Below are 19,343 nucleotides of genomic sequence, written 5' to 3'. Positions count from 1 at the left end.
TTTACATCCTCATGGGACTAAAGCCTTTGTCTGGAAACAGGAAGATTATGCTTACTTTTGAGCAGATTTTTTAGAGCTTTATGGAGAGTGTGATAGGTCCCTCTCACATTTGAGGATATTCTGCAAATGGAGATCTTTGAAGGGGGTGTCTTTGAAATGAGCATCTGCCATTCCAAACTGTGAAAAAACTTATCTGCTCTTCAGAGAAATCTTATCCTAAGGATTTAGTTGAGGATGGCACTCATGGCATTAGATGCAATGAGGCATGACTTGCAAATACTAACCTATTAAAGCAATTAATTCATTTCCTCCAACAAATGGTATGATTAAAAATGTGCCTAGGGAATGCTATAAATAAACATCTATGACTTGACTTTTCCTCCCAGGAATCTCTGGCTAATCCCTAGTGCATAACCTGTCTCTAAACTTAAACTATCAAACAAAAATGAACAGCCAAATATTTTAAACTATTGCTTTTTATTATAATTACACCGGAGCACAAATAAATAAGCACTAAATTATTGTAAAATATTGTCAATGCACTAAAGAAAGCAGAATTGATCTTCAAACAACATCTTATTACTTCAGAAGTATCAAAGTACATTTAATTACATCTTACCTAAAAAAATCAAGTACAAAAATGAAAAGAAAATTAATATGTATTTATACTGTGTATATAGAAACGGCTAATAATATATGATTACAGTTAGCCTCTAGCTACTCCTTAGTCCTACACAATCTCAGGCACATACCTGACAATTTCTAATGAAATATAAAAAAAAGCAACATGACATTCAGTTTCAAGATATTGGTAAATGTATTACATTGGAATGAACACAGAATGATTTCATTTTATTTAAAAACCCTGTCATTTAAAAACATAGTGCCATTGTCCACTTAAAAATAAACAACCCAAACCAAAAAACCCCATACTATTTTATACCATTTGCTTTAATTTGTCAAAAGGAGCGATAAAGTAGACATACATTGGCTAATATACGTAAACACATTTTTAGTGCAAGAATAACAAGACCTGTGACTTTACTGTGCTTTCTTGAAATCACAGTGCACCTTACACAAATTGCTACACTATAATGTTTAACTTCAGGAGTTTAAAGCAAAATAAGTGCATACCAAACAATTCATATATACAGTCTCCATAAGTGTGTGTATATATGTGATCTGTATGTATATACAGATTGCATATTTATACAGACTACAGCTTTAATGACCGTGTGTAACTAAGCACTGTCATTCACCCTGTGACACAGAAGCTGCTGAAACAAGAGGTGATGTAGGAAATGTGTGACAGCATTGTGATGGCAGCTCTCGGCAGGACCATGTGCCTTTTACTTGAGCCGTGGGGTGGGCCAGGTGGGTCAGGGGACAGGGCAGTGGCTGTGTCCTGCTCTGGCTCTGTCCCTGACCTTGGGAAACTACTCTGCCTGAGCCTCATGTCCCTCCTCAGTAAAACGGCTCACAAGCATGAGGTTTACTTCACATTTCTAAAGTGCTTTGAAGGTAAGTGCTAAGTTATGTTTTACTTATTCATGTTGTTGCACTTTAAAACAAAAAGCCATTGTTTCCATGGGATACAATGGAGGTCTGGAAGCACATGGGCAGTTATTTAGGAAGGACAACATAAACAGTGTTGAGCAATAAAAGCAAAACAAGGAGTTTGCAGCAGGCTAAGCAAGTCTGCTCTAGGACAAGAACGCTTCAATTCCCTGATCATTATTCCTGTTACATGTCGATATGGAAAGGACACGATATGAACAAACACCAGCAAGGACAGAACCGTTCACACTGACACTGCCTTCCCCCGGCAGGTGTGCCCAGGGTCTGCGCTGCCAGCGACGTTCCTGGAGCTGCTCCAGGAGGAAACCAGTGAGGACAAGGACTGGCAGAGCTGACCGAACGCCTGCTTGGGTTCTGTCACCAGTGACTTTGTGCAGCTGGGGGAAAGGGCTGAGCTAAGTGTTTCACACATGGATATGGGAAATTCTTCTCTTGCCACATTACAAGGAAGACAAACCATGAACACTTGCTGAATAATGAACCTGTTATCTCAACAGATTTCTCATGACCAACAAGTCTTCTTCTTTCCAGCAGATTCTGGAACTTTGCGAGATTTCTGGAGTTTTTCTTCTGCAATTTTCTTTCTTTAACAAAGAGAGAATAAGCAGAATAAACAGTTGGTGTCTTTCGGATGCAAGGTGTTCAAAGATTCCCTGACAGCCTCCAGGTTTTTTTCATGTCTTCTGTCATTTTGGGCTGTGAGGGGGTCTTCAAATCTGAATTTCAACTCTGTACCTATTCCAGCCTTTGTATATTCCTAACATACCAATATTTAACATATGCGGATATACGTATGCACACATCTATGGGTATATATAGATACATGCATATATACATGTATATGTGTGTACACATATGCATATATACATATACAGTAATGCTAATATACATACACACATATAAACACACACTTCATCTTTTACAGAAATCTCAGTTTGGACATCAAAATATACATTAGTTAATTAGTTATAAAATATTTAAAAACTTTATTTCAGAGGCTGAAAAGAAACTACTACTGATAAAACATTACTGAAACTCAAACTTTAGCAATATAGATTACAAAAACCTTCTAAAATTTGTTATTTTTGGTCTTTTTTGATCAGCAATTACAGCTGTAGCAATGCTGTCAATATAATTTTAAAGAAAAGCCAATATAATAAGAAGTTTCAAACAACACACCTTTTCTTCTTGGTGAATATAACATTAAAATGATTGTTTTAAAGAGGGAATTTCGTACTACCAAACTTCAGACACATAGATAGATATTTTAATATACAAAATATATGCCATAGATCTTTCTTTCCCCCTACTCCACCGCAGTACAATTTTCCCTCGTCCTCAACAGATCCTTTTGGAAGATATTTCACCGCACAGATTTCACCCTCATAATCAGTATAAGCCATCCCTTTCTCCCGTTAAAACCAGGAGGTCGTAATTCTTTGGTCATGACATAATATTCTGTTAAAATGGATGTAATATAATACAGGATTGCAAGCCAATTCCAGAAGCAGCCAGGAAGAAGAAACGGCATAGCCGGGAGAACGCGTTACGTGGGCTTCTGCTTCAAAACGGCATGAAACCAAGAGGGATTTCCCAACAGCCTTTCAAGGGGTCTGAAATCCAGCCCACAGAAACAACACGAGGAAATCTGACACAGCTAAGTAAGGATGTGCTGCTGGATTTAAAAATAACAAACATGTAAACATATTTTGTCGCCTTTATTTTCTGGACCGTCAGTAAATGTGGACAGGGGACGGCGGCTGCAGTGGCACTGCCTCACCCCGCTGAGCCGCCGGCTCTCTCCGCCAAGGGCTGCACAATGCTTAGTCACAGTGAACCATGGTCTCTGCTAATCAATGGAACGTCTTCAGGGAAGAGATTCTGTCGCAGGCTGTGCTGCAGAAAATTTAGTTCCTTGGCCAAATCATTTTAGTGAATGGTTCATATAAAACCAAGGACAATTAATCTGGTTATCATTATGGGAAAACAGATGCAGAACAATTAATATTTTAAATGCAGTTTGGGCACCTGCACTGAGCACTTGTACTTTCAGTGCTTGCAGGTTTGCTGTTTCCCACCAGAACTCTCTCCTTTGTCCATCCCACCCCCCTAGCTAAGGACATCTAACAAGTACGACTCTAGTTATCCTCTACAGCCCTAGCACCGAGTTGTTTTGTACATTGTCCTCTCCAACAACACGTACAACCACATGCTTTTGTACAGAGGCCACATCTAGGCAGGTCAGAGAAATAAAATGGTGGCGGCGGGGGTGAAGAGTAGAATAGAACATAGAAAATAGGTAATAAAACAGTATAACAGTAACATTATATAGTAAAATTCTCCATAAATTTTTGAATTTATATATATATATTTATATATTTAAACAGTGTATTAGTTTGGGTGTTTTCAATATATTGGTGAAATATTTACATTTGATATCTTCTGGATCCAAAAAAATCCTGGATAAATATGTATGCCTTAATCCAGTCGGAAACTTAAGTCTCTCTCTTGATTGACAGGTGAGCAATGTACTGGTGTGTTTTTTTCCTAGGAAGTTCACCACCTGCAGGTAAGTCTTAGATTAGAGCCTTTGCCTTTTAAAGAAAGCAGGCTACCTGTGCTTGGTGCCACACAGTGGAGAGGGCATCCTCCACAGGCCTGTCAAATTGCAGTGTCCCAGAAAACAGTTTGTTGTTTGGAATAAGGAGGAGGGCTGTACTTCTTGGTCCCAGCATTCTTTTTCCAACTTGGCAAGATAGGCATGCTGTCCTGTTTGCAGAGTCCTTTCTCTGATTTCTGTCGAGCTTTGATCTCTTTGCAGAGGCAACGCTTTTTTTCAATCATGTCCAGCATCGTATGGTCCCCTTGCAACCACTGCATGCAAGTCACCTATTGGGGGAGGTGGATGGAGGAAGAAAAAAAAAAAGAGGGAAAAAATATAAAAATAACTGTCTTGGTCATAGATTAAATATGCTTTTTTTTTTTTTTGCGAAGTTAGCTTACTCTTATTTGAAACACTCTAATTTTATGAATAAAAATCTCTATGCCAACAACAGAAACAGAGCTAGTCTTTACTTCTAACTACTTCTTTAAGAAAATAAAGGGTAATAGAAGATCCCAGTTTTAACTTCTCCAGAGCACTAAAATCTAAGATAAATGGTTTTGGCAATCTAGCACAGGTTGGATTTTAAATGGTACAATAGATCTTAAAAAGGCACATGGATCTTAACAGCATCCTTAAGTTGTGGAAATAAAAAATTCTACACACTGAAACCCACGTTTTATATTGCTTTCCAAATCCAATCTGTCACATTAAAAGCAGGGTGTTAACATTTCTGAGTATCAAGCTAAATATAACTGTTAAATTTTGTTAAAATGATTTATTGAACTTCATGCAAATTATATGGATTAACCTATCCTACTCTGTGATGTTTCATTAACTGGAAGGCACAAGAGTTAAGAAACTCCATGTTTTCATGCATGTGGAATACTGGAGAACATGATCCTGATCCAAAAGGGGAGGTTAGCATATGTTTAGCTGTAAGTACATGTCACAGCCCCTCTGAAGCTGAGAATGTGACTTCATTTGAGTTCAGTGGGAGTTCACAATCGAAAATGTGTCTTCAGAGGCTTTAGACTGGAACAGAAATCACTAATAGTAAATTCCTCTGAAAGGGCTCATTGGTTTTGGACATCACTGTATACCCACAGCTCAGAAAACTTCCTCTGAATACTTACTTTGCAAATGTGATGTCTTGAATTTCCCCACATTTTTTTCCCAAGAGATAAGGATTTGTATGTTAGTAAATGCACATGGTACCTTCACAGGGACTGTCCAGGTACATCTCTGCTTTTGACATGAAAATAAACATCTACAGCAATACTTTGGCAGAACTTGTGGTTCATGAAGGAATTGTATCTTTGTTATTATGGAATTTGAATACATTTACTAATGCACATGCCTTTCATTCACAAGTCTTAGAATACCAAGCATGGGCATACACCAAGACTCAAGAACTGGTGCCTGGTTTGCCTAGAATCCCCTGCAGAATCCCTTATAGATCCAACTTCCTTGGATCTCAGTAGTTTTTGTGTTCAGCTTGAAGCCTATTTAGCATTTATTGATAATAGATTAAGCAAATGTTCAGATTCATAGCAGAAAACAAAGCAAAGGGAGTAAATTTAGGAAAGCCTACCAGAAAAAGTAATAAAAAATTATATGCTCAAACAGAAAAATTATTAGAATACAGAAATGTCAATACTTTTGTAAAAAAAAAAAAGGGCAAAAGAGGATAAAAGGCTTTTATCACAAAACCATGCTTACCTTATACACTAGATAGTACTGTGAGTAAAACAAGTTTAAACCATAATATGGATTTCGGTCCTTGAATGTTCTTATGAATTTTGAATTACACCGATAACTTATCTGGAATGTGTCCTCCTGAATGGCTGAGCCATTTTTTTCAGGAATTCTGCTGTGCCTGCTCTTTTAATTGAATACTTATCTTTCATTTCAGGCACGATCCAATGTTTACTGTGGTGCAGGTGGGCATGAGGCACAGCATCTGCCATGGCCAAGAGACTTTCTCTCTTTGGGTGCCCAGGCTTGGTTCAAAACTCCCTGTCTGAACTGGAGATGCTCCCTCCCACCCCCCCTTGGCTCCACTCCACAGATCTTTGGAGAGGCTCTGCCTGATCCAGATTTCCTGACACTCTGTTCACCAGCGGTGGGTCAGTACTTACAGAGCAGTGTCTTCAGCTTGGCTGGGTCCTCCTCCGTGGGGAAGGACAGGGACACAGTCTGCACACAATTCATTACACAAATATTCACCAGCACAGCGGCTTCTGCGCCAGGCTTGACGACACCAGCGCTTGAGCACGGATTTCCTCTCGTAGGCACTGGGAAATACCTTCTCTTTTACAGCCCATCACGTCACAGGCAGAGCGTGTGCCAGTGCCAACCCCGCAGCACGCGTGTGCTCCAGCCACCAAGTGTCACCAAGCAGCGCCCGTGAGAGGTGTCCCACCCGCGCCACCCCCGCTGTGCCACACACGGTGCCGTGCCAACACGGTGCCTCGTGGGACTGACCTCCTGCACTCAAGGAGGCACTCAAGGGGACACAAGCAGCACTTTGACATGCTGAGTTCTAAAATGCCAGTTGCAACTTCCCAAAGATAGAAATGGAGTTGTAGAAAGTATCAGTTACACAAACACTCTGCCAGCCCCTGCAAAACAGCACCTAAAATATACCCAAGAGTAGGCAGCTCCAAAATCCTTTTTTCATACTGGCCATCATATTTTGCTATGGTTTGTGAATCATTTACTGTGAAGAATTTGAATTTTCCCACTTTCCCAGATGCAGATTTTCAAGTCTGCTTGGGATTTTTTAATTCTGTTTTTGTTTGATGGCTAAGTCCTTCCTGTCAGCATCTAAGGTATACTGTCCACTTGGCAAAATCCTCCCCTGGAACTGCACTGAATAATGGTGTGTTCAGGGAGAACATGTAGAACTGGGGTGGGCAAAGTCATTTGCTAAAATATACCAAGATAACACATACCATGTTGAAAGGCCTGGCGGGGGGAAAAAGCTTTATATTAAAATAAGCCTAAATAATAGAGGTTTTTTTTTTTATAGTTTTGCCCAGTTATTTAGTGTTTAAGTGCAACAAAATAAAAATATTAAGAACAAAGTTTCATGGCCACTGGAAGCTGCAAGACAGACCTGAGAGGAAATCCCCACTGCAAATCAATGAACTACAGAAATGACAATAACCATGTTGATATGAAAGTCCCAGAGTGTTAAGTAAATTTTCAGTGTTTCCTTGACAAATAACAGGCACTGAGACTCACAGGCCAGGACTCAACCCAGCTGTTAATCACAGTAAAAACCCTTGATGACTTCAGTAGGGCTACTAAGGTGTTTAAAGCCAATGTGTTTAACACTGGAGTCTTAGGCCTAATCCTCCCAGTGACTGAAATGATGGCACTCACACTTAGTTCTAGCACTAATTTTTCTCACCTCCTCCCTCCTTTCTGGCTTTGGCCTGCTCCTCTGGCCATGCACCTGGCTGTTAATATCCCTGCTACATCATAACAAGGAATTTGTTCAGTGTGAGAAACAAAAAATAATGATGTTACAACCTGATTTATGGAAAAAAGTAGAGCATTCAAAACATTTTACAGCTATACAGCTCTCCTGGGAAAGATCCCAGCGTGCTTGAGGAATGGTGCACATACTGCAGCATGTCAGAGCTTGGCTGCACATGTGGATGACAGACAGGCACAAAATGCATCAGCACTGGAGGTAACAGCCAGCAAGACAGAGCACAGGAGAGGAAAACTTGGTTCTGACCAAAGAGTCTTGGCCCAAAGCCTATTCTTACTGAAGAGGGAAGAAAGAGCTAGAAACAAAAGTTAGGATTGCAAGAAGGGACCTCCTGGAGATTCCAGGATGTGAATCAGGTACTACATCCCATAATATCCTTTGGATTACAAAACCTGCTGATTGCACATAATTTTTTTTTTCATGGAATTTTTACTCATTAGATTATTCAAGGTATAAGACACCTTTTATAAAATTTTTATTTTAAATCAGATAGAGCAAGAGAGGGAAGAAAAACACCAGGCAAAGGCCCAGAAGTTTGGACATTCACCAAGAAGGTGTTGGAGGTAGGCTCAATTCCTTGCTCCTAAGCAGGCAGCAGAAGCTGCGTGATGACTGGATGTGTAGGAAGCATACAGGAATATAGGGTGGTTGGATAAATTCTCTCACCTGAATGTGACTGAGTAAAGAGTAAATCAGGATGTCTGACAAGTTCTTGGTAAACACCCTCACCCTTAGATTAGTCATCAGTCTCTAGTTTTTCTTCAAAAATCTTCTTCAAAGCAAATGCTTGTACCAAACTTGAACATCAACAACAAAAAGTAAGAAACTCCTTCCACTATACAAAACTGAGCTTTTCCATACAGTTTTAATCACCAACTTCACTATCTTTAGAAGAAACCAGTCTAAGGTTGCCTTACCTTACTTGTACTATTTTCTCTCAGTTTTCTGCTATTTTTTATTCCCAAAACATTGGAAGGAAATGCTATTAAGATCTTTTATGCATTCTTGGGTTCTATGTTGGTAGTGCCATGGAACAAGAAGTAATATACCCACCTTCAACTAAGATAAAACAACTTTACATATCCTCAAAACACTGCAAAACTAAAATCCTTCAAAGTAAAAAAAGATCCCTTCTGGTGGGTGTTTTAATGCTTTATGAAGGTCAAAGAAACAAGCTAGACAAAGTAGTTCCCTTCTCTGCAAAGTGAAAGCAGTACATTTTTGTGTGCCTGCATTAGCAGTGGGCCTGATCTCATATCTCATCAGTTTGAAATTTCATATTATTCCAGAAAGATAATTAGCAGTCCCAATGGTTTCCAAATACAAGTATTGCTTAAATCAGATTGCCCTGAGCTAGACCACAGAGCTGTCTTGGAGCAGAGGTTTGGTGGGCAGAACGTGTCCAGTTCAATCGCTCTTAGAGGCCAGGACTAGAAGCCAGAGGTCAGTACATGTCATAGTTCTCTGCCACATCAGGATTCACTGGGAAAAGCACATAATTCCAGGGAAAACAGAACAGGCTTTGGGGAACAGGCAGTGACTCACACTGCCAGGAAGCCCCTGGTGTCACAGAGGACTATTTCTGTTTTCTGTTGCCCAGCCCTGGGCACCCCCACCCCTGACTGCTGGACACTGACGGCCCTCGCTGTGTCGTGACACACTGCACCAGCACTTCCACTAAAGGGCTCAAGACATGGGTGTTTGCAGCAAGAAAGAGAAATGTAAATGAACATGGTTCTTTCTTTGTTCGTAACCAAGCAGGATAGTTTGGTTTGGCAGAGAGAGTCATAGTTACAGATAGAAAAAGACTAAAATATTATCCAATGATACAATTAAGCAGCTACTGATGGACACAACTTTACACACAGGTTAGCTGTGTTCACCAGGTGTAGAAAATATCTTGTATCTTTTTGAGAATGAATATCCACACTGTGAGGTCAGACTCTTCCTCTTCAGGAACTGGACTATTGCTATAAAGGGCACTGGGCAAAGTGCATCAGGACAGACCCCAAGCAGGGCTGTGCAAGTTCCTGAGCACATGAATGGCATTGAATAAAGACATTGTGATACCTGTAAGTTACATACAAACCAAATGATCCCATGTAGCATAGCCTTTCCAAATGGAAAACATGATGGCTGTGGAAAGAAAAATCCATGAGCAGAACTAAAAGTATAGAATGAAACATCCTCAGTACCAGGCCTGGCACTCCCTTAGCTGTGAAAAATTTTACTTATTCATGTGTTAAATAAATAGTTATATAAATACATGGATGGATAATGCTCTCTCTTAGTAAAAAGACATTTTGTGCTAAACAAGTCCCACATATATCCCTTGTCTCAAGCCAAGCCCTAGGTAACCTTAGCCCTGAGCGCTGGGCAGGCAGGAGACAAGAGGAGAGCAAGTGCCAGGAGCAACTCTGCTCCTCCAAAATCAGGCCACTGGGGTGAAGTGTGGTAGGAGGATAAAGCCATGCTAATTCCCAGTGCTAACAGGTGTTTCAGGAATCCTATCACTGAAGGTGATTATAATTTTTCACGAGTGCCTGTGAAAATATGTGCTGCTAAAAATGCCACGTGAGAGAAGAAGTACTTGAAATACTGTACACAGATCTATTAGTAGTCACTAAGTTTGAAAATGTTGACAATTTTCATTCATTTTAAAGGAACCCTTTCTAATATTTGACGTGACCACCCGATCATGCTCTGGACACATCTGTGAGCAGGGTGTTCTTTTATAGTGTATGAACTTCTAATGACCTAAAAAAATATCTTCCACTATAGTTTACATGAGGGCTTTAGTCAACAGCATATACCCTTCAGCTGTTTCTCCTCATGACATCCTGCCTGTTAAATTCTTTGCTTGCCTTGTTTTAATGCTATTGGCTTATTTGATGTGAAATCAGAAGCTCTGGGCAATAAGAGAGCCCCATGATTCTGTTGGGTTCTCATAATTTTTTCCTAGTAGTGTAGGTTCCCAATTCTTGTGCTGAAATTCCATAGGTTATGGGCCTCAGGAAGATGCTGTTTGCCTCTGGCCCTCATGAACATCTCCCTTTCCTGTTGGATGAGAAAAGGGGCTGACTCTTGAACAATGGGGAAAAACTACATTACACATCATGGCTGTTGTATAAAAATATCCTTTTCTTTGTCAGAACTGCGTAACATAGCTAAAATAAAAGCCCAATAGCTGAAGTGAGGCTATAGCAAAGTGATCTTAAGCTAACACAAAATACAATGAAATAAAAAAAGGCAGCAGGAGGAGTCTCCTGGATCTGTAAGCGAAGTGGTCTCTAACAGTGCAATCTGTGTGCAGTGCTACACATCATTCAGCAGAGCCAAGCATGCTGGTTTGTTTTGGCAGGCTGCAGTAAGTGAAGAAGAAAGGCTTTCTGAAAGCCACTTACCATCCTCTGGGAGGAAAAGGGACTCCCTCCCTCCTGCCTGTTCTCAGACAGGAGTTTCCAAACTCTGTTTCCCACTGAACTCTTGATGGCACTTGCTCTGGTGCAGATGGCTCCCAGCCCTCTGGCTGGGTAAGGCAATTCCTCTGGGAAGGTGTGAAATCCCACTCCTAGAAGGCATCCTGTGCCCCGGGGCAAGCGCTGGAGGGCTATGTTAAGCAGCAACAGTGACTTCGCTATCTGATACTCGGCTTGACGTGCAGGTCCTCTTAGCACATGTTCACAAAAGGGGAGTTGTCCAAGGCAGGAAGGCGTTCAGCCAGAATCAGGTTTCAGAGAGATCCTCACCCATTTGAAGCCAACAGGAATTTACTGTCTGACCTCATGGGTCCAAGAATTTGACTATAGTTTGCTTAAACAAACAGTAAAAATAACCTCAATAAAAACAATTATAAAATACTTCAGAAGAGCACTAGGAAAATTATGTAGGACAAGATTTCCTTCACTAACTGTGAGCTATAACCTTTGCATTGCTGTTGAATGTTACTTCCAATGCCTGCAAAAGTCCACAAATCAGGATGGAACTACAGGCTAAATTTGCAGTCACTCCCCTCTCTCTGACAGAGGCGTTCTGGAGGAATATTGCCATGAAAGACAGCATAATTTGGCCCAGGACAGTTACTTGTTCATACAGCTCTGTACTGCTAACTCATTCTCCTGTTACTGTCAAATTCAAAACAACAGTTGATTATTAATACAAAGGTGATTAAAAGTAACGGTCTGTTCAGGAGCACGCAGGATGTGCGAGGTGAGCTGTGAAAGCAGACACTCTCCATGCAGCTTGGAGTGCCTGGGAAGGCTCCCTGGGGACAGTGGACAGCAGAACTGCAAACTCCTCCCTAGGAGTGCCTCAAGTGTTTTCTAGAAGCTTTCCTCTGACGCCAGCAGCCACATTAGAAAGATCCTGTGAATTTATGTAGTCACACCATAAGCACAAGTGTGCACACAAGGTGTTAAGCACTACACAATCTGCCCTTTCTGACCTTTTACAAATTCTTTTCAAGGGACACAAGACCAATCTCTATTTTCCCTCTAAGAACATGGTAAAGAATTTTCCCATCACACTAATTTTTATTACAGTAAAATGTGTAGGAGTGAACACTTTGTAATTTTACCCTGTATATATTTAACGTTAAAAGCATTCACTGGCACCTGCTATTTCAACCTATGAAACTGCATATGCAACACATTTTAGGGCTCTTATAACATTTGTATTGCTGTGTTTAAGGTTTTGATTTACATTATTCTGAATTTCTAAACTCCTAGAAATATGATTTATTTCAAATGATACTACTACAGAAAAAAAATGAAAACAAGAGTCCCTGCAAGAACAATAAAACTAGAGTCCCTGCAAAAACTGCACTATCACTCCATGTAATTACATGATGCAGCATTGTAAAAAAACTCTGGGCACCTTTTTTCAAACTTACAAGTCACTAAAAGACTTAAGTAAATTGTATTGCGCTCTGTGGCCTAACTAATCCACCACTTCAAAATGACTGACAAGATTATTTGGAATTCCGGGAACTCCCAAAGATTCAAGATTATGAGCAATTAATACTGATCCTAAAATTAAATTAACAAACGATTAGTAAACCTTCAGCACCTCTGGTTCCAGACCTCCAGTTTCATGATTCATTGCTTTCAATTACTAAATGTCACAGTTACTTTACTCAGAACCAGCTCTGCACATACTCCTATCCCTCAAGTTTTCCAGTAGCCCATACATTATTGCTAAGGCTACTAATAAAGCAAGTTTTAGGTGACAAATTCACTGTTCTGCTTTCCATTTTCATACTGGCAGTCAATCTAGCTACAGATCTTTCTGACCCTGCATTATCATCTCATTTGGAAACATAATCTTTTCATCTAAGCTATTTCTTTTAACACCAAACAACTGCCCAAAATGTACTGCTTGATCACACTTTGTAAATGCTTTCAAAAGAAGAGCCTGTAAATTAACTGATATTGGGGATACTGTGGAAAGTAATTTCATGCATCTCAGTGGATCATCACAAAGTGCATTCCTATTGAGATCACTCATTAAAATCAAAACTTCATCTATGCCTTTGCTAAGGAATAAATGCAGAACTCAAGCAACCCACCATTATACTTCCTGTCAATCACGGTAAATTAGAAAGGAAAATACAATATGGTATTAGGTCAGTCACAGGAGGGACAAAGGACAGGCACTTTGCTAGAGTTCAGTGCTGCAGAGATCTCCTGTGTACTGCGTTTTGCAGTGCAGCAGCTGCAGGGTAACACTCTCACGTCCCAGATTTCTTTGGGGGTTACTGACCCATTCTCTCCAGCATCTCCCCTTGCTGGAAGGTGCTGCTCTGGGGCATGTGTGCCACAACTGCTCCTGAACCAGACTTCACACAGCAGGGCGGTTTGAGCTGTGACCCCAGTGGCCACTGCAGCTGGCCCTGCCCATGGCTGGGTGGCCATGCCCACAGCACAACCCAGCTGCAGTCAGAGTTTCTTACTCTCAGTCATGGCAGCTTTGAAAATCTGCCAGACTGTAAATCCCATGCAGAGATGAACAGCCCCCTGCACTGCACTGAGAGCTGCTGCAGGCAAGGTCCTGTCCTCCTCTGCATCCACAGAGTCCCTGTGGACTGCCAAAGCCCTCGTGTACAAGGGAGATGAAAGCAGCAGGGTGCATGCTCTGCATACTGCTTGCACCAAGAAGGGCCCAAAATTGAGAATGAAAGAACGAAAGTGAATGGAAACAAGACCACAACTTTGGAAGATCTAAGAACTGCAAGAAAGAGGACATTGAAACCTAAAGTTACAAGAATGTGATATGTGGGGACATCAAAAATTCCATTAGTTTCCCCATTTTAGTGGCCCTCATTGTTTCCAAACTATAAAAAAGCACATGATCTTCAGCACTATTTATACTGAAGTATAAATAAATCTTGGGCTCAAGTACCCAAGATTTAGCTAACTTTTGTGGCTGCAACAGATGAAGAACTTCACCACACCAATTTACCAGCTAAGCTCCTAAACTCTTATATTTCTCTAGTACTTTCAGGAAAATGACCGAAAAAGAATTTTAAAATTAAAGAAATATAAAATGAGCCAAATAATGTATGGAGGGAAAATGCCTCAGTACTGAAAGCTGCTTTACTTTAAAGTTGCTTTACTTACAAGAAATTTTGAAGTATGCTCTTATATTTCTCCATTTTCGATAGTGACACTGAGTCAAGGATAATTTTCTTAGAGTAAATGCAATTTCTCAAATATTGTACTGATTGTATGGAGGAAAAATGTTCAGGAAAACATGACTAAAAACCAAATGTTCAGAGATGATCATACTCTTGAAGCTGGTCACAACTTCTGTTTAAAAATGTGTAAAAACATTATTAAAAGACAGATATCTTCATTAATCATTTATTTCTAACTCCAATTTGAAGTGCAGTTAAACAACAGTTGCTGAAGTTATAAACCATACTGAGAGTTTCTGAAGAACACAAAGATGTAAGAGCCTGCCTCAGTATGAGATGTTTTAAAGTTTGGTGCCAAGAACCATGATCTGGCCAATATTAATTTTAAAAGTGCATATTGCTGTTGTCTTTTCTCATTTTTATTTTTTCCTGTTGTGAATTATACAACTGTGATCAGAAACACCAGATAGCAAATGTGCTTTTCCAGACTGTAAAAAAAGAGAAGGCCAAGTGAATCCAGGAGTCCACTAACTGCCACTGAGTTGTAAAGGCTTAAGATCAGGCCACTGGCCCATAAACTCCTGTCTCAATTAGTGGAATATGTCCTTTCTCCAGCCTATGTTTTGTTGAGGAAAAGCATTCCTTGGGTATTCTAATTACAGCTTAGGAGTAAAACAGGAATTTGCTGTTGATGTGTGTGATGTCAGAATTTAAGCCTCTAACTTTGAATTAAAAATGAAAAGGATTTCCTATTATGCAATTTTAGTTGGGCTGAAGTGTCTTCCTTACAGTGTATCCATCACTCTACAAGGTCCTCAGTATTTCCTGCATAAAGATCGTTTTCTGAGACTGTTCTGAGTAGCTGCTGCCACTCTGCTGCAGCAACTTATTGCACACTGAGACTGGTCCAGCTGCACAAGCTAGTACCATGATAAAATTAACTGTAAAGGGAGAAAATGTATTACTTATAGGTCTCATAGAGAAACATAGATTATTATCATGTAAGCTTCAATTCAATGGATAACCTAAACACATGCTCAACTGGAAAAAGTATATCAGTCATCCTCCTGACTAACAGAAATATTTTGCTATTTAAGATAAGCCAGTGCTTTGCTGCCTCAAGGTGAGATAACTGACCCTACATACAGTTGTGTGGTGATTCATTTTACAAAGGGCTAATAAATGATAGTTTGCTGTTTTAATAAATGCCTAATCAATTGGCAATTATATGTTACTGTGAACTGCAAAGGGTAAGAGGTCTGACAAATAGTCTGCAATGCTCCTGTAAAATCCACTTATAAAGTTGAGTATTTTTATCCATTCCTAACACTCACCTGAACTGGAGAAACTTTCTTTCCAGCCTAAGGCCCTTCTATATCCAGTATCTATTCATGTAAGGTGTTATGCACGTGAGTCACCCCTACACTGACAGCAATTCCCTCATGTGAATAGAGCTGGGATCTGCAACACAAGAGTCCAGCTGGTTTAGGGCATTCTAAACCTTGGAGCACTTGATCTGCATAAGATACAGACAGCCGAAACTACACAGACTGAGCTGTTTCCAAATATTATTCACCTACAGAAAACTGTCAGGAGAAACACCAATATATTTCCCATTTTGGATCTGAAAAACTGGAAACCTTAAAATTAGTAAAAAGAATAATCTTTTAAAGTTCTGATTTAAAATACATGATGTTTTTATTTTCATTGTTTTAACAAGACAAAATGAGAATAAAAGTAGGTTATCAAAAGTGGGTGCTGGCATTCATACTTTTTTTTTTTAATTGACATACACATAATGTATATGAATAGCCACACATTTCTAGTGAAAGACTATGAACAAACACACGTACATATACAGAGATAGAGAAACGTCCTATACATACATACATGAGTGAATATACATATTTATGTGCATACAGTATACAGACAAGATACTATACAGGTACAGTCAGTGCAATATACTGTATAAGGCTACACAAACACCAAGAGAGGCTGGTGGGGTGGTGACAGCCATGGGAACAAAGCCTGGATGGTTGTGACTCAACGCAGACAGTGGGGACAGCCTGGCTGCTGTGTGCTGTTCTATGCATCAGGCACACACAGCTCCAACAGAAACATGGTACAATACACTCAGCTCAAAAAAGGAGGACAAGTGGGAGTGTGTGGAGGAAACTGAAATGCATATGAGCAGACAAATAAGGTTGTTCTACTAGGATACAGGATGTTTGGTTCATTTACAGAGAATGCCTATATATAAACCCATGCTTTCATGAATTCATGCCATTTTTTATTTCTATCTTTTCCTTTAAGAATATTACAAAATTCTTGCCCTGAGTTAAACATAAATACACACAGAAAAGGGGGTGGGGAAAAAGGAAATTGCATGCTTCTGGGTTTTTTAAATAAAATTTTAACCAAGGCACAATGTCTTCAAGAGTGGTTTCAAGACCATTTGAAATAAACTTAGCAAGTGCTATTGTTCTGGGACTGTGGCAAAACTAATTGTTTGCATACAAAAGTCTCAGAACAAGTTTTGAAGTGAATTTACAAGTTTTAGAAGAGAACAAGTAAATTTATTACATATGCCTTATAGAGAGATTCCCTGAAGAGGAAGGAATGCTACCAATGCTACCAAATTAAATTATTTTATAGGCAACATATTGATGTTTGGACTGAAATTATTTCACACAAACTACATTATATATTTGTTTAGCATTGGCTGTTACCTGTTTTTAGTAGGACCATGTACAGTGCTGTAAGAGCAGCTAAAAATGAGATGAAGAACTTCCAGATAATTTTCAGTTTCTGTGTTAGGCAGTACACACAGTGGTCTCGCTGAAGATCGAGCGAGCTGCAAGAATCACAGCTCAGGCACAGCTGATCAATAGTGGCATGAGACTTTTGAGGCTGTATCTCTCTCTGTCACTGACCTGCATGAGTGTCTTACTGGAAATATTAGTTTCTAGTTCCTGTGGATCCCACTCTGTACACCCATGCCCAAATCTGACTCTCAAAAGAAAGGGTGCAGAGGCCATGCTTGGCTGTTGGCCCCACATTCAAGCACTCAGACTCCAGAGACACAGAGTTGGCATCAACTTCCAGGTGTTCTGGAGGGCACCTCAAATTCCAGGGAACAACCACCTGCATTGTGCTGCATTGGCTGTAGCCTCTGTCCCCGTAAATCTCTCTGTTGAGCTGACTGTTTTTCAAAGTGTTGGAACATACCATCTCAACTCTACCAAAGCCAGGCACAACATAGCAACCCCCTGAAACCTCTGACCACACAGGTGAGATCTTCTCATGTCTGTCCTGTGCCTGTTCAAGAAACTGTAACTCCCAATCTGAGAAACAACTAGATAAGGAGAGTAAAAGTGTTGAGCATGAACGTGAAAACCTCATAAATGCTGTGTTATTTCATCCTTTGTCAGAATATCATTGCATTTGAAAGGTTTCAACAATTTCTGTCACTTAGCTCACCTCTTTCTGTTTTCTGCTGACAAGCTTACCAAGTTCGTGCAAGAATAAAGTATCAGAGTAAAGGAATGGAATTCTCTTTCTTCTCCTCTCTGCCATCCCACCTGAAATAGTGGCAGCCATGCAGGCACTTGATGGTGAGGCAGGATGACAGACTCGAGGTGTGTGCTCAGACCAGTGACTCTGTTCCCACACCTGACACCCTCTTGCTGTGGGGTTACTTTTTCTACAGCTGATCTGCTTTCACCCATTACTTCCTCCCCCTGACACACTTATTTTATGCCTAAACCCCATGCTATGACCCTTATGGAGAGGGAGAGTCACCAAAGCCATGCTGGGCTTTAGCACCTGCAGTGACAGCAGTGCGTGCTCAGACCCACCTGAGCCTGCTGTGCCCTCAGCCAAGGGACAGAGGCTGCTCCAGCAATGTGGGGCCACACTTAAACCAGAGTCCTGGCAAAGCAGTGCACTGGCCTGCTCCTGCTGCATGACCAACCCAGCTGAGGGAGGAAGAAAAGATGTTGGGACAGCAGCAGCAGCAAAAGACTGGTCTGCCAGCAAAAGACAGCTTGGACACATTTGCCTCTCATGCCAGTCAGGTGTGCCTTGGAGGTGAGGGATAATGGATGTGACAATTCCATCTACTTCAAAGTTTGCATTTTATTTTCCTTTTTTAAACATTTTATTCTACTTTTTTAATAAGCCTTCTCTATTTGCAATTTGCATATTTAGAAATCATTGGCACTGCTCTGGACCCATGCACTGATTAGGTAAGGCCAGATTCAAGCTGAAACTCAACACAATGCAATGTGGAGACTTCCCCAAAGCATTAACATTCTTGTTTTTGCTCTCATCCAGAATGTTGACAGCATATTTTGCAGGACTGTCGACAGCAGAATTTTGCTTTCATGAGTGCAAGAGATTTGTCTTTGCAGGAAAAAGCCGGAACTGCGAAAAGTAATCCAACCACTCCCTCTTGTGGGCACAGGTTCTGATGCACTTTAGAAAGGCACAAATCGCATAAATCCAAAATCCGACAGATTCTTACAGTGCAAAGTCCCCAGAGGGCTGTGTGATACTGTGTGACGCTGTAGGACACAGCTCATGCCTCATGCCCTGGCACTTCCTTCAAGGTGGCAGCAGTCAGGGTGACAGATCCCTGACTCTTATGAACATTCTGTCTGAACAAGAAACTAAAATCCTATGGCTCTGGATTCATTATTCTAAACACACTCAGGCCACACACACTGGTCAAATCCAGACATCACCTCGAGGTAAAATTGGCCCCTGTCCCATCAGTGAAGTGCCTGTGCCACAGGTTTGTCTCTGAACCCTGTTGTGGGTTCTTCCATGCCTGTCCATCCTCCCAGGTAGGACCCAGAGGATTTCCTTTCTCCCTGCCATTTGCAAAGCCAGAATCCATAAGATTCAGTCTACACCTACATTCCTTTTTCTTTGACTACACAGACACTAAAATTTCTCCATGACAGGGACATTTGAGAGAGAGAGATAATTTTAAAAGTGTTCTGAGTAAAATATATCTGGTT

At 40.5% G+C, this 19,343-nt stretch overlaps 1 protein-coding gene across 3 annotated transcripts in view; it reads right to left on the bottom strand.

Moving 5' to 3' along the window:
• Positions 1-458: 458 nt before the first annotated feature.
• NYAP2 (neuronal tyrosine-phosphorylated phosphoinositide-3-kinase adaptor 2) overlaps positions 459-19,343 on the bottom strand; it is a 136,663-nt gene continuing 117,778 nt past the window's right edge. For all 3 annotated transcript variants that reach the window (XM_036388404.2, XM_036388405.2, XM_036388407.2), the window contains one exon: positions 459-4,467. In XM_036388404.2, coding sequence (XP_036244297.1) covers positions 4,240-4,467 — 228 coding nt within the window. In that variant the 3' untranslated portion in view covers positions 459-4,239. The remainder of the gene's footprint in view (positions 4,468-19,343) is intronic.

Source organism: Molothrus ater, chromosome 10 (genome assembly GCF_012460135.2).
Source record: "Molothrus ater isolate BHLD 08-10-18 breed brown headed cowbird chromosome 10, BPBGC_Mater_1.1, whole genome shotgun sequence".
NCBI classification, from domain to species: Eukaryota; Metazoa; Chordata; class Aves; order Passeriformes; family Icteridae; genus Molothrus; species Molothrus ater.
Note: the sequence above shows the minus strand (reverse complement) of the source record. Positions and strands in the feature narration are given on the sequence as shown.